Here is a 14,649-nt window from a genome sequence, read left to right on the forward strand (position 1 = left end):
GAAATTTATGTTTTTTAGCCGCAAGACAACAGGAAGAATAAGCTATTTTTCGTCTTCGTGGAGTTTACGGTAAGATAATCGGAAGAAGAGAGTATTAACGGCTGCGCCTATGTAGGGTTTCGTGAGAAAAAAAGGAAAAGATGGAGACTGCTCGTGGCCGTGAAAGGGAAAGAGGTTAATTTTGTTAATTTTTCGGTCCGAATTGGTGTGGAAAATACGAAAAATCGGTGGTGGAATAAAGCCAAAGATTCCTATTGGTTGGAATATTTTCGGGTGGGGCCAGAAGTTCTAAAAAGAAAGCTTTGTTCAGCTTTTAACCACAAGAGAGGAAAATCACATGAAATCATATTATTAAAGACTGAGTCCTTTGTTCACCTTTTAACCATGAGAGAGGAAAATCACATGAAATCATATTATTAAAGACTCGAGTCCGCGTTGACTCCTACCCCCAGGGTTTAAGCGGGAGAAAGAAGAGAGACTCTTGTTCATCTCTAGGGTTAGGGCATCTTACAAATCCATCATCAAGTTCCCATCAAATCAACTGAAGAAATAATGTCTTTTTGGGGTAATTACTGGAATCATTTCCTCTATTACTCTTCTTCTTCTCGGTAAGTCTAATCAGCAGGATTGTCTTTTTTTTCTGATTTTCTGATTACTTATTTCCAGGTGTCGAAATCAAACCAGCAAAACCCTTCACTCTTCCACAAGGAAAGATTCAAATTACTCAGGTTAGATTGATTAATTTTTGCACAATTTTTATTTGCCTTAAGTTTATTGTATGCAATTTTTAGTTGATAGATATTCTTGGTTGCTTAATAGAATGAATTATGCACCGGATTTGATGGCCATAGTTGGTGTACACATTAAAATTTCATGACTACTAAAATTTCCACACCTCTTTCCTTGTACACATTAAAAGCCCCTACTGAATTGTTTTAAGTACTACATCATCAGAACTAACAAGATATAACTTGCTAGTAGTGTCTATGTTTAATGTTATTGGAGTACTTACTGACCCTTAATCTCACCTGACATTACTTTCAGAAAATCTCTAGTTTCATAGCCATCAATAAGAGAATCCGTTACAGCATTCATATGTTTAGAGACCATCTGTTTGTCTAATCTGTGATAATGGAACAAGAAGTAATACGGATAAGGTGAGAATTACCTAAAAACTTCATGCCTTGTCGAGAGAAAATCAAAAGGGTTAGGATTTTGGGACGGCAAGTTCTGTTTAAAAGCAGACTGCATGTTAGTAGGTACAGGGCAGTCACTTCGTTGTATAGGCTGAAAAGTAATAGAACTTCTAAAGTAACTAGGAGCTTACTTAACAGGACGTGCCTCAGTATATTATCCTCTATATGTGTCGATTATATTTAATTCATCTCATTGCAATTCAAGGTTACTATGTTTTTGTAAAACAAAGGCTATTTGGTTTATTGCGTGTAAGTTATAACTGGATTAAAGTATGCAGGCGACATTGGGCACACCGGGGGTTTTAACAAAGAGAAGTGTGGTTCAGTGCAATATTGGTGACAAAAGTCCTGTTTTAATATGTGCATTATTGCCAGAGACATCAGAATCTTTGGCTTTAAATCTTCAATTCGATGAGGAAGATGAAGTGACTTTCTCAGTTCTTGGTCCACGCAGTGTTCACCTTACTGGGTTATATTTCGGGAGTGGGAGTGGTAAGCGTGAACGTGATGACGATGATTCGTATCCGTTATGTCATAAGTTTATAGATAAAACTATATGTATCTTGTTAAAGTTTGATTATGTTGTTTGTTATTTGCTTCATAATGTTGCTTGCCTTGACCTTTTGTTCTATAAGAGATTCTTATGGGCAAGATATTGCTGATACTGATAACGAGGACGATCAGTCTGCTGATATTGTTGATGATGGTGAATTTGATGACTTCATTGATGACGGTGATACTGAAATGATGCCACCATCGAAAGGCCGTAAGAGTGCTGGTATGGTTACTAAACTTTTTTTTTACATAAATAATTGCGGGATTTGGATTATGCTTTCTTTGGTTTCTATGATAGTGTGGTTATGAAAGAATTCAGTGTTTGAGTTCTACATAATGCTTGGATGCTGTATGACGTGCTTTTCATAAGATCGTCTGAAGATATTTTTTCAGGGTGTGCTACTCTCTCCTAGTTAGGATAGGATCAGTATGAACACAGACGTACGAGCGTGCTATACATTTTTAATTCAGAAATTAAATTTAAAGCCAATTAATTAAGATATCACAGGTTCAACAGTGAATTAATCATAAATGATGTTCTCGTTGTGGTTTATCGATTTTATATTGTGTTTACAGTCTCATTATATTTGCTTTTGGTAGCATATCAAGGATATGTTTTCGTGCATTAGTTAGGTTAAGGGGTTTCCTTCATCAGCTGATGATATTGATTACCTTTATTTGCACTCTCGAATTCGTCATTCACTTGCAAAAACTGAACAAGAATGGAATTATGCATCTCTGAGTAATAATTTTCAATATGATCTGACTACAAATTTTTCTTACATTTTTTTATCTTTTGATGCTCTCATACAGTGGCAATTGAGGACACAGATGACGTCGGGAAACCTGCAAATAGGAAAGGGGGCCGCAGACGTCTTAAGAAAAAGTACCAATTAAACGACTCAGATGTTGATGATGAAGAACAGCTTGTTATCAAGGATCAGGCTCGTTGCAAAGCTCCCGAGAATGAAGATACCGTTTCAAATTCTCATATAATCAACAAAAAAGACACCGCTGAAAGCAAAGAAGTAGCTAATTGTGTTGAAATACAACTAGCTAAGGAAAGCAAGGAGGGGAACAGTAGCAATGATCCTGGAACATGCCAAAAATTGAATCAGGAGGGCAATGTCCAAGTTAGCATAGCAGAACAGTAAGAAACTTCTTATCCATTATTATTTTTTATTAGTTCATAGAAAACAAAAACAGCACAGTAGAAATGATAGGCCTCCATGAAAGTGTCCTCACACGTTAGCACTTTAGCAGCATAAAAAGGCCTCCTTTTTCCTCTTTATATCTCATTTTGTTTGTAAAAACAGGACATCTGAACCACCAAAAGATTCCTCCACGCCATCTACTGATATTGGGCAAGAAAGCAATCTCAAGGCAAAGAAGAAAAAGAAAAGGAGTCGTGGTGAAGATGGGGATGCAAAGTCTGAACACATGGATATCGAGGGGCAACTTACTGACAAGTGAGACCTCATCTGTTTATAGTAGCTTTTTTGCTTGTTTCACGATTCTTAAAAATATGTTTTCTGTTGTTTTTCACAGTAGCTCGTCTGTGCCATCTACTAATACAGGGCTTTTTCTTGGGTTTAATTTCTAGCCCGATATCAGTGGATGGCAGATGAATCTTTAGATGGTTTAAACAACTTGATTTACTAGATAAACAAAAGCTTTTGTGAGAAAAAAAAATCATTTTGGCATCAAACATCAGCTTTGTTTTTTAGTCTCTTTGTAATGGTCTCAGCCGTGCTCTTAATTTCTTTTATTTCCTTCGTTTGCTGTTAAGTTTGACGTTTTGGTAGTCGAAATGGCATCTATGTGGTAGACTAATGCAGTACTTCTGTGCAGGACTACCAATTCTGCTGGTCATGTCACCGATCAAGATAATGGCGATCTGAAGAAAAAGAAAAAGAAGATAAATAGGAGCGGCGGTGAAGATGGAGCAAAGACTAAAACCATAATTCAAGATCGCACAGGAGATGCAAATGAGGAGGAGCAACCTAGTGACAAGTGAGACCTGATCTGTTTATGTTGGCGTTTTCTGTTTGTTTCTCATGGGCATGTCATTGAAATGTCTTTCTTGTTTACTTTTTTTTTCTTACACTAGCTCTTGTTTATTTCTAAAATCAGGTTGTTTGAACCATCTAAAGATTCATCTATGCCATCTTCTGATGTTGGGCTAGAAAGTGATGTGATGCCCAAGAAAAAGAAAAGAAGGATCATCCGTGGTGGTGATGGAGATGCTAAGAGTGAAAACATGGATCTGGATCATGTTGCAGTCAAACCTGAGGAGGTGCAACCTACGGACAAGTGAGATTTGATCTGTCTATATTATCCTTTTTTTGTATGTTTCACATGTGTTTGTCACAAAATGTCTTTCATGTTATGTTTTTTCGCAAAAGCTTTATTTGGTAAATTAGGCTGTTTAAACCATCTAAAGATTCATCTGTGCCATCTACTGATATCAGGCCAGAAATTACACCCAAGAAAAAGCACAGAAGGAATCACGGTGGAGATGGAAATGCAAAGAGTAAAAACCTTGATGAGAATCTTGTTGGAGTCGAACCTGAGGAGGAACAACCTATTGACAAGTGAGACCTAATCTGCATATATTAACCATTTTTTTTACCGTGCATTTCATAAACAATGCTATTCATTTATTCTTATTCACGGTATCTATTGTTTAATAAAATAAAATCAGGTTGTGTGAACCATCTAAAGATTCATCTATACCATTTAATGACATTGACCTACAAAGTTATTTTGCTGTGCAGGACTACCAATTCTGTTGGTGATGTCACCGGTCAAGATAATGGCGAGCTGAAGAAAAAGAGAAAGAAGAAGAAAACCCAAAAGAGTTCCCAAACCCATAGTGAAACTCAACAGATGGTTTAGAAGCTAGAACTATGTTAATAGTTTTTTTTATTATACCTAAATTATTGCTAGAAAAGACCCTACACTTTTCTTTTTTGTATATGCCCATTGAAGGACATTTAACCCCAGCTTAAAAAAATCGAACTATATATCAATCTACTTCTATTATTCTTTTGAAATGTTCTCTTTGAAATTGTTATCATGTGTGGTTATGGTTTCTACTGTTTTCCTAGCAGTTGAATAAGCAACTTTGTTGCCTTTCATGGGTACACAATGTTACTTAAACAAAACATTTTAGCCAGGAACATTTCCAAGCTACAGTTTTGCAGATACAGAAAGAAGCAGGCAAAGTTGTCCAGACTCCTGATACAGTCTACAGAACATTTGCTAGTCATTTTCTTGTGGCTACTTTGAAACGATTGTTTGGGGACCATGGTTTTTTGGGGGACCATGGTTTTATTTTGGAAGACATTAGAAGTAAATTTAGGTCACCCCTTATCTAGATATTTATATTAATATCTAAATTACCCTTCTGATTAATTTTGGGTGATGATTAGTTAGTGTCAATAATAGTTAGTGTAATGATTAGTGAGATGATTAAGTTAAAGATAATTAGTGAGATTAAAAAATCAGATGGTTTTTTTTTTTAAAGAAGTAGAATTATTGAGAGAGTAAAGTTAGAGAAGATGAAGAAGGAAAACATGAAAAACGATGGATTTTACCAACCACAACCGGAGGAAGGGTATTTGGGTACCCAGGTAGGCTTCAAACTAGAGCTGGCAAACAAGCCGAAACCCGCGAATTAACCCGTGCCCGGCCCGTGAAAACCCGTATCTGGCTCGGCTGGGTTATAAACAAGCCGGGTTAGGGTTAGAGAAATGGTGGCTTGTGAGAAAACGGGTTAACCCGTGCCCGGCTCGTAAACCCGCGGATAATCCTGTTAACCCGTGTATAATAATAATAATTAATAAACTACATTTAATTTCACCATTGGATTATCTAGGATGAATCCTACGTTTAAGGTATAAAAAGCTAAACCTAAAGCTGAATGAATAGACATCGTTCTCTTTCTTCTCTTTTTTTTTTCTTCTACTCCTTTTCTTCTTCTGCGTTCTTCGGCTGGTGGAAAATTAGAGATGATAATGGTGAGATTGGGACAGAGAGTTGAGGTAAAATGTTCAGTTGGTGTTAGTAATAGTAATGGTGTTATTGAAGTTAATTAAGTAAAAAGAAGATGAAGAAGTCGTGAATTGAAAGGGGATCTGTGGTGTTTTCGGATTAAGATTCAAGCCAATTGCTTCAATTCTCTCACCAACATCGATTAAATTTAGGGGTTTTGTTTGAAATGGTATTTTAGTTTGAATTTAAAGGAATAAAGATTTGCTGGCAAAGGTATTGATTTGTTTAAATTGAATAAAGATTTGCTTAATTGAATCAGTTTTACAAATCGGGTTTTTTGTTGAAATTTGATTTGCTTAATTGATTTAGATTTTGTGATATTTACAGATTTGCTTGGAGATTTGGACTTGAACTATGGGTGTAGTGGTGATGCGGGCAGATTAACGAGGATGGAACATAAACTGTTGTTTCAAGCTTGATAGGGTCTAAGGTTAACAAGGTATGCAATGGTGAATGACGGAGTGGTTTGCTGCTGCCATTGAGGTTTGAGTCTCGAGTTTGAATGAAGCTCTAGTCTGTGATGTTAGCTGCTGTAATCGATGAAGTTTGCTGCATTGCTGATGAGTTTTTGCTGGCGATGATGACTCCATTTTGAGCTCGTGGTTGAACTGTGATTATGATGCTCTATAGAATAAAAAGGTGATGCAGTTGGATGATGGATTGAGGTTGAAGAAAGTGTTGTTGTGGTCGTGAAGGCTCTGGTGATAGAAATGCTACTCGGTTTTTAATTCCTTTGTTCCTCAATAGCTCTGAGGTTTTAATACCTCGGTTATGTTTGCCTTTTGGTATTTGATTCTGGGTTTGTGTTAGTTTTTTGATATTTTTGTTTAATCACCTAATCTGATTATGAAGATTTCCGAGAAAGAGAGAAGAACAATGGAGAAACTGAAGTTCTATGGCTCTTGATCAAAGAACTAGGAGAATTGAGATGTCAGGGTTTGATAATTTTTGTCTTTTGATGAAGATAATGGCTGGCTATGGACCTCAGGATCACAAATTAACTTAATTAAATTTTATTTTTATTTTTAATTAATTAAATCGGTCTAACCCGTGAACCCGAAAGCTTTACCCGCTACGGGCGCGGGTTGAAGAAATGACTACCCGTAAAGAATAACAACCCGCAAGCTTTCGCCCGTGTTAACCCGTAACCGTGTAACCCGTAAAAAGCCAGCCCCGGCCCGCCCGTTTGCCAGCTCTACTTCAAACTTAGATAATGTTGGTTGAATTGCTCCAAACTTTCAAAAAAAAATGAAATTTTTTATGTAGATTTTGGCCAGTTCGGTTACCATATATCAAGAACATGTAACCGAACACACCTGAAAGTGTAGTTCGGTTACGTTTTCCAAATACGCAGGTTACCGAACTCACTCGTTAATGGAGGTTTTGGTCGTACAGTGTAATGTTCGGTTACCTAGGATAAAATGGTAGGTAACCGAACTTTGAACTTAACAATTTATTTGGGTACATCTTGTGTGTTCGGTTAGTTCGCAAACTTCGACGCAACCAAGTTCCCAACCGAACTGCAGGTTAAAAGTAACCTAGTGTTAGAAGTTCGGTTGGTTCGCAAACTTCAACATATTTTGCGAATCAACCGAACTGGGATTATATATGCATATATGCAATTAGGCAAACGTTCGGTTACTACGAAATTTATTTCTTGGCGAATTAGGTAGAGTTCGGTTACGAAGTTTCAAAGGTAGAGTTCGGTTACAAAGAAAACTTAACATTTTTGTGAACGAACCGAACTTGTGGACTTCTCATTATTTTCGTAAACTAAAGTTCGGTGATATCCTTATTTTGCGAAGGAACCGAACTTATGGACTTGTGTTGTTCTAATACAAGGAGTTGAGTTAAAAGTATTTTTTTTGCGAATCAACCGAACTCTGAGTTCGGTTAAGAAAAAATTAATTCTTGATAACCGAATTTTTCTCTGAAAAAACCCTCCATTAAACCTCTCTGCAACTTCCATTTTCAACTCATTTTAATGATTACTTCTCATTTATTCAACCAAAAACGAATGACAAGTAATGGGTTTATGAGAATATCTTTGTTAATGTTTTAAATTAAGCTATATATATATATATATAGTGGTGGTGGTTGGTGGTGGTGGTAATCGGAGATGGTGGTGGTAATCGGTGTTTGGTGGTGGAGATAATCGGAGGTGGTGATGGTGGTAATCGGCGATGGTGGGAGGTGGTGGTGGTTATATATATATAGGTGGTTATTGGGTTGGTTTTAAATTAAATTGAGTTAAGGGTAGGTTAGTCATTTCAATGCTTTAAGACACCCCTTATAATTATAGGGTATGTGGCCTAATAGGACCATGGTCCCCCCCAAAAAACCATGGTCCCCAAAAAATCGTTCTACTTTTGCTTACTATAACTACCCCTGCCCATATAACAGCGAGCTTAAACAAGGCGTTAGCTTGACCTATGGGCCTTGCACAGGTGCTAGCAGATTCTAGCTCCATAAATTGACTTACGAGCATAACCTACCAATAATTCTAGTTTTATTCCACCCTTGGAAGATTCTGTGAAGCCTCGTGTGAAATGATAAATCAATGTATTTCCGCTATAACAACCTCCATAACGACGCTCAACGTAGGCCAGGTAGTCTTTATAGTCTTCAAAATGGCCTTAAGTAAGGGAATCTTTATCCCGTGCTAATTCAATCATTTGTATGTGTTAGAACATTGTTCGGTCGAACTCATAAGTGTTGCTATCTCAAGTTTGTTGTCAAATTTAGTTGATCAAAATTATATTTTGATTTCTTGTCTACATTTAGTCAAGTCTCGGAATATGATAGAAGTGTGTAGTTGAGTACTAGACATCAGTGCGCTCTATCGTTTGAAGACGAAGATCAACCGAAGATTTTGGAGAACTTCTCCAACAAAAGGTAAGTGAAAACTGAACCACATATTACTCAAGTTTTCACCTTTCTATCTATGAGACAATGTCGCATGACTAAATTAGACATTACATGCATAACAAAAATTGCGAGTCAAGTTTATCTTGTTAATCGTTCTCGAAATATGCTGACTAAGCTTAAGAACATTTGTTCATACTTGAAGAATTTGGTTAAGAACAATTTATTGTTGATGACCTAAATTATTATGATTCAAGATTCAATCATTTGAAAATAGCGCGGAACGGTGATATGTGTTATTGATTTTATTCGGGAATGCTTCGAATTGATTATTAGAGAGATACAGAACTACTGTAAATCTGGATACAAGATAGTATGCATACTAGTTCACATACTTGGAAAACTGTTATAAGTCCGGATCCGTAGTACACATACCGGCGTAGCTATAGTTCGACATCGACTTTTTGGTACGCATACCCACTATCCATACTATAAAAAGTCTGTTTACTAGTGAACCGGGAAGGTACGCATGTAGCATGAAAACCAGAAAAGATCTATTGGTTTCTGAACTGGAAAGGTACGCATACCTAGTATGCAAACCTGAAAAGGTTTGTGGATTCCTGAATCTGTTTTTTTCTTAAGGGTATACAAACCCGGTACACGTACCATGACAAAAATAGTCACGAACATGAATACATTACACGTACTTACCATGTCGAATATTTTCAGATGCATCATAACTATTTCTATGAGATAATCAACATTTGAACAACTCTCTAAAAACACATCTAGACATGTTAGATCACATGTGTGACTCAATATTAAAGTCTTAAAGTATTATATGAAAATAGTTAAGATTATCATTCGACAGGCTTGTCGGCTAACCTTTCATGAACAAGTCATTGTACACAGTTCGATTATGGTTCATCCTAACCAGAGTGTATATTATGTTATGGTAATCTCAAGTCAAGTTTTTCATCTAACGGTGATTATCGATTGCTTGATTCCAAAGCTACCTTAGCTTAAATCTAAAGCAACCTTGATCTGAAAAGTCTATATAAGGGGAACCTCAAACAACTGGGATTTTTGAAATTGTATGTCCTAGTTGTAAACTAGAGTCGTCCTCTCCTTTAAACCTTTTTAGGCTTAGCGACTAAAAAGACTTCACTTAGGGATTTGTGAAGCCAGGTCCAACTATCTTTATCTTGATAGGTCGTGTATCCTGATCTTGCTTTGATTGTTGATCATTTAGATCCAACAGGCATGATAGAGAGAAATCACAAAGTTTTTTCGTATCAGACTTTGTGATTTCACAGGTACCTACTTGTGAGTGAATAATAATCTAGGTTTCTCTTCGGGATTCACAAGACCGAATTTTGAGGTTTTCTAGAATTTGTCTATTGCAATCGATTTCCTATCTCACCTTGATATTTGATCAGAATGGAAATAACATATAGGCTCATATATGGAACGCATATTGGTTTAAAGTTTTCAATTGAGTTGAAGAAACTCTCAGGATGTAAATATCGTCAGCTAAGGGAATCATCTGCGCGGAGTCTTGCGAGATTCAAGAGGCGTAAAGAGCGCGACTATAACTTAATCGTCGTGACGGTAGATTCAGTCTCAAATACATTCCAGTCCGTTGTTTTGATAGTAGGATAGTGTCTGTAGCGGATTAATACAATTTGGTGTTAAAATCTGGACTAGGTCCCAAAGGTTTTCTGCGTTTGCGGTTTCGTCGTTAACAAAATTTCTGTTGTCTGTGTTATTTGTTTTTCCGCATTATATTTTTTATCTTTATAATTGAAAATCACAGGTTGTACGTAAATAAATCAAAGTAGATAAGTCCATTGCAATTGTTGGATATACAAATTGATTGATCTTGGGTATTGATCTTTGGAATCGTCCAAGTACTCTCACTGAATAATCAGGTATTCAGGTTCACGGACTTGTCTGTCTTTACATTTTGTGTTAGAGCACTGCTCGGTCGAACTCAAAAGCGTTGCTATCTCAAGCTTGTTTGTCAACGTTAGTGATCAAAACTATAAGTCTTGATTTCTAGTCTACTTATAGTAATGTCTCGGACTAGGATGGATTGTGTAGTTGAGCATTAGACTTCACGGCGTTCATCAATTGAAGACGAAGAATTACCAAGGAGAGCTTGTGGAACTTCATCAACAAAAGTTATGTGGAGACTAAACTCATTTATCACTTGGAAAGTCTATTTATACTATATCTCCTATATTGAGACAAAAGTCGTATTACTATATAGTATTCGATTATGCACATTTGAGATTTCGAGCTGAGTTTAACTCGCTTGCATATTTCTCGAAATATGTGTTCGTAAGCTTTCACTTCAACCAATTTCATCTTATATTCTTGACGAAAGTCAAAAGATGATCATGTGAAAATTGTCGAGTAACATCTTACATGGTTTGTGTCATACGATCATTTGGTGTAGACTTGGAATGTTTCGTATGATTATTTCAATAACTTAAAAATTGCTTCGATGCTAATAGTGTGTGAAAACGGCTATTGTCATCCTCTAAGAAAGTTTCAATGATTTAAATAAGAGTTTAGAACTATTGGATTATCAACATAGTATGCATTCTTGCATGTATGTAATCCATGGCCAGAACTATAGTATGCATACCCGTATGCGTACTTGTAGTTGTGGAATTCCGGGTACCAAGTACACATACCGGTGCGCGTACTTGCGTAAGGTATAAGTCCGGGAATTTCTGCTGGGTTTTGGAAGTGTACTAAGGTATGCGTACCCGTTCGCATACTGGCGAACCCAAACTCAGACCGACTACTTAGGTATGCGTACTTGTATGCATACTTGAGTGGCTAAAGTTCTAAAATCGGTTTGTTCACGAACAGATACATTTATATATTAATGGATGCATTCTTTGCAAACCATGGCTATAATGTTCATGAATTGATTCGAGTGAATCAAAACGATTTTGCTTCAATTGTGTTCTTGTATACTTCTATGAGAATATAGCAATTGAACAACTCTTTAACTAGTTTCATTTGAGTCATTTGAACTAGTTATGGTTAAGATGAATAAGGTTAATATGAAAGTTTTCATACAGCTAACCTCATTTAACTATTGTTGAGCCAACATGATGTACACTTTTAGGTATGGTTAATTAAACCTAAATGAAGGTACATTTCATTTGTGTATAACAAGCTAAGTTCGATCTAACGGTTGAAAGATATTAGCTTGAGTCTAATCATGTTTTCATATAACGGTGAATATTGAATGCTTCGTTACCAAGGTAACTTAGATTGCAAACCCTGATTTGAAAACTATATAAAGGAGAACTCTAGAAAATGAGAAACCTAATCCCCACACCTCATGTGTGATACTAGTTGTGACTAGAGTCGATTCTCCTTTAACCTTAGGTTTTTCAAGAAACCCTGTAGGTTAACGACTTGAAGACTTCATTGGGATTGTGAAGCCAGACCCAGCTATTTTCTCTGCAGTTACGTGTTCTGACCTTTCCATGTTTTATCGTATTGAGTACTATCTTCTCTAAGATTTGCTCGAGATTGATCTCCGATAGGCAAGATAAAAAGAAGTCACAAACATCTTCGTCTCATCGTTTGTGATTCTACCATATCTTGTTTCGCTACCATACGAATAAGATTATTGTGAGGTGATTGATAATACTAGGCTGTTCTTCAGGAATATAAGTACGGTTTATCAGTTGGTTCCTGTGCACCTTGATTTATCAAAAGACGGAACAAATCTTGTAGGTATTTCTGTGAGAGACAGATTTATCTATTCCAATAGACTTTTCTGTGTGAGACAGATTTGTTTATCAAGTCTTCGACTTTGGGTCGTAACAACTCTTGGTTGTGCCTGAGATCATCTAAGGGAATCAAGTGCGTAGAATCCTGCTGGGGTTCAGAGACGTAAGGAGCGTAACTGTACCTTGATCAGTGTGAGATTGATTAGGGCTCAACTACATTCCCGTTCAAAGTTCATTGGTATTAGGCTAGTATCTGTAGCGGCTTAATACAGTGTGGTTTTCAAAGCTGGACTAGGTCCCGGGGTTTTTCTGCATTTTCGGTTTTCCTCCGACAGTTTTCAGAAACGGGAACACTGTCGCGAAAGATTTAGCAGAATAAAGTGAAGTCGAGATAAGTGCTGCAAAGCATTATTATGACGGGTTAAATGCTATTATTCACACCATAAGTTAAGATCTTCAGCACCATGTGGCTTCATGCACTAAGTTTAAAACCGTATTCGAAGGAGATACCTCAGAAAAAGAAGTTAGGCTTCAAAACCTAAATTCTGACTGGGAAAATCCTCATAAATCTGATAAAGATTCATTTGATGAGTTTAATCAAAAAGTATCTGGAATTTTTAATGCATGTTATGCATTAGGGAAGACTATTCCCCAAAAGGACATTGTGATGATAATTTTCTGATCGTTACCAGTAAGATACGAGTCTAAGAAATATGTCATCATGGAAGGAAATAACCTTGCAACACTTTATAGAAATAGTCTCGTTAGGAAGTTGAAAATATTTGATCACGAGCACAGTATAACTAAAAACAACGTTTTTTCACTTGAAGCCAAACCAAAGCATGTGTAACTTATTCGAATGAAAGCTAGTCTTGGGCTAACTAGTGTTGTGTTGCTCACAATGAATAGAATATATCTTTGATCACATAGCAAGTCAAAAATATCCTAAGGAGGAATAGACAATCTGGGAAACGGCACTCCCGAACCGAGACCCAATATGATTTAATTATTCAAGACGGAAGTTCTCTTCAAAGAAATAATGCACTTATGGTTTCACTTGATGAGCTTACTTCTGGAAATCTGACAGAAAATTAAGCACCATGTGCAGAAATATATGTTGATTCTGATTAAGACACTGATTCCGAGTCAGAAAAAGAGATTTTAGAATTATTCAGTGGGGCCAATGGTGTTTGGTACCACAATAGAAGTTAACGAAATACAAAATACCACAAATTGACATAATATCATTCCATTTTTATGTTGACTAATTCGCCCCCAACAAAACTTAGACTTTGGGTCGCACATACATAACGATATGGGATCTAGTTTTCAGGCACGAGTGATTTTATATTGATTGGTATCACTGAGGAAAAGAACATTAGTGCTTAAACATTTATCTAACGAAAGAGTGAAAGCATAGACTAAGGGGGAGTAACATATCATTACCAAGGAAATAACAAAGACGTGCGGATTGATAAAATCTACCTATCTTACCTTTAGGGGGGAATATTAGCTTTGTTATTATAGTGTCAACATCGGCATTTAAGGATAGAATGTATACAGATTATTGTGTTGTTGAATTCGGGAATCAAGCGTATGTGTGATGAATTCTTGTAAAATTTGTTTATCCATATGATTGTAAGAGTTTTTCACTAAAATTGACAAAGTGGGAGATTGTTAGAGCATAGTTCGGTTGAACCCACCATGCGTTGGTATGTTAAGTTTGGTTGTCATATTTTAGTGAATCAAAAACTCATTTCAAGAGTCGCTTGATTATGTACTAGAGTCAACTTCGTATAGGTTAGCTTGAAAGTATTAGGATATGAGACATTACAAGCATTGCGAAGACTTGAAGAAGTGAAGAAGTAAGAAGCTACAACGACAACATCATCCTTCCACTTGAGGTTAGTGATATTTGACTTCAACTGTTTCATTCCCTAACGTATCTTTCAAGTCGTGCATATTGAAAACAAAACTGCGAAACATGAACACTCTAGATAGACATAGTATTAAGGAATACAATATGAGGTTTATCGCTTAACCATTAAACTTTGTAGATAAGACATCGACATAATCGTTTAAATGCTATTGTGATTATGAATGGGTATGAGGTGAGGATTTCATCCTGGGAAACAATTTTTTACATGTGTTTTAAGGAAGTAAGTTCATAAACTTGTTTATGAATCAAAAAGGAAATCGCCAGGAGTTATTGGTAT

At 36.4% G+C, this 14,649-nt stretch overlaps 1 protein-coding gene across 1 annotated transcript; it reads left to right on the forward strand.

Moving 5' to 3' along the window:
* The first annotated feature begins 428 nt into the window (after positions 1-428).
* Positions 429-4,795, forward strand: LOC113284319 (peptidyl-prolyl cis-trans isomerase FKBP43-like). The gene is made up of 10 exons (XM_026533758.1): positions 429-565; positions 667-728; positions 1,475-1,716; positions 1,832-1,974; positions 2,565-2,901; positions 3,068-3,220; positions 3,603-3,764; positions 3,885-4,064; positions 4,223-4,345; positions 4,529-4,795. The coding sequence occupies exons 1-10, from the start codon at positions 553-555 to the stop codon at positions 4,647-4,649; spliced, it is 1,536 nt and encodes a 511-aa protein (XP_026389543.1). The 5' UTR covers positions 429-552; the 3' UTR covers positions 4,650-4,795.
* The last annotated feature ends 9,854 nt before the right edge of the window (positions 4,796-14,649 follow it).

The sequence above is a fragment of the Papaver somniferum genome, chromosome 5, assembly GCF_003573695.1.
Source record: "Papaver somniferum cultivar HN1 chromosome 5, ASM357369v1, whole genome shotgun sequence".
NCBI lineage: Eukaryota > Viridiplantae > Streptophyta > Magnoliopsida > Ranunculales > Papaveraceae > Papaver > Papaver somniferum.

Bases quoted from the DNA above. Each gene is read 5' to 3' on its own strand.
- LOC113284319 (XM_026533758.1), top strand. The intron at 3,765-3,884 runs GTGAGACCTGAT...TTCTAAAATCAG, and splicing joins GAGGAGCAACCTAGTGACAA to GTTGTTTGAACCATCTAAAG. The intron at 4,346-4,528 runs GTGAGACCTAAT...TTTGCTGTGCAG, and splicing joins GAGGAACAACCTATTGACAA to GACTACCAATTCTGTTGGTG.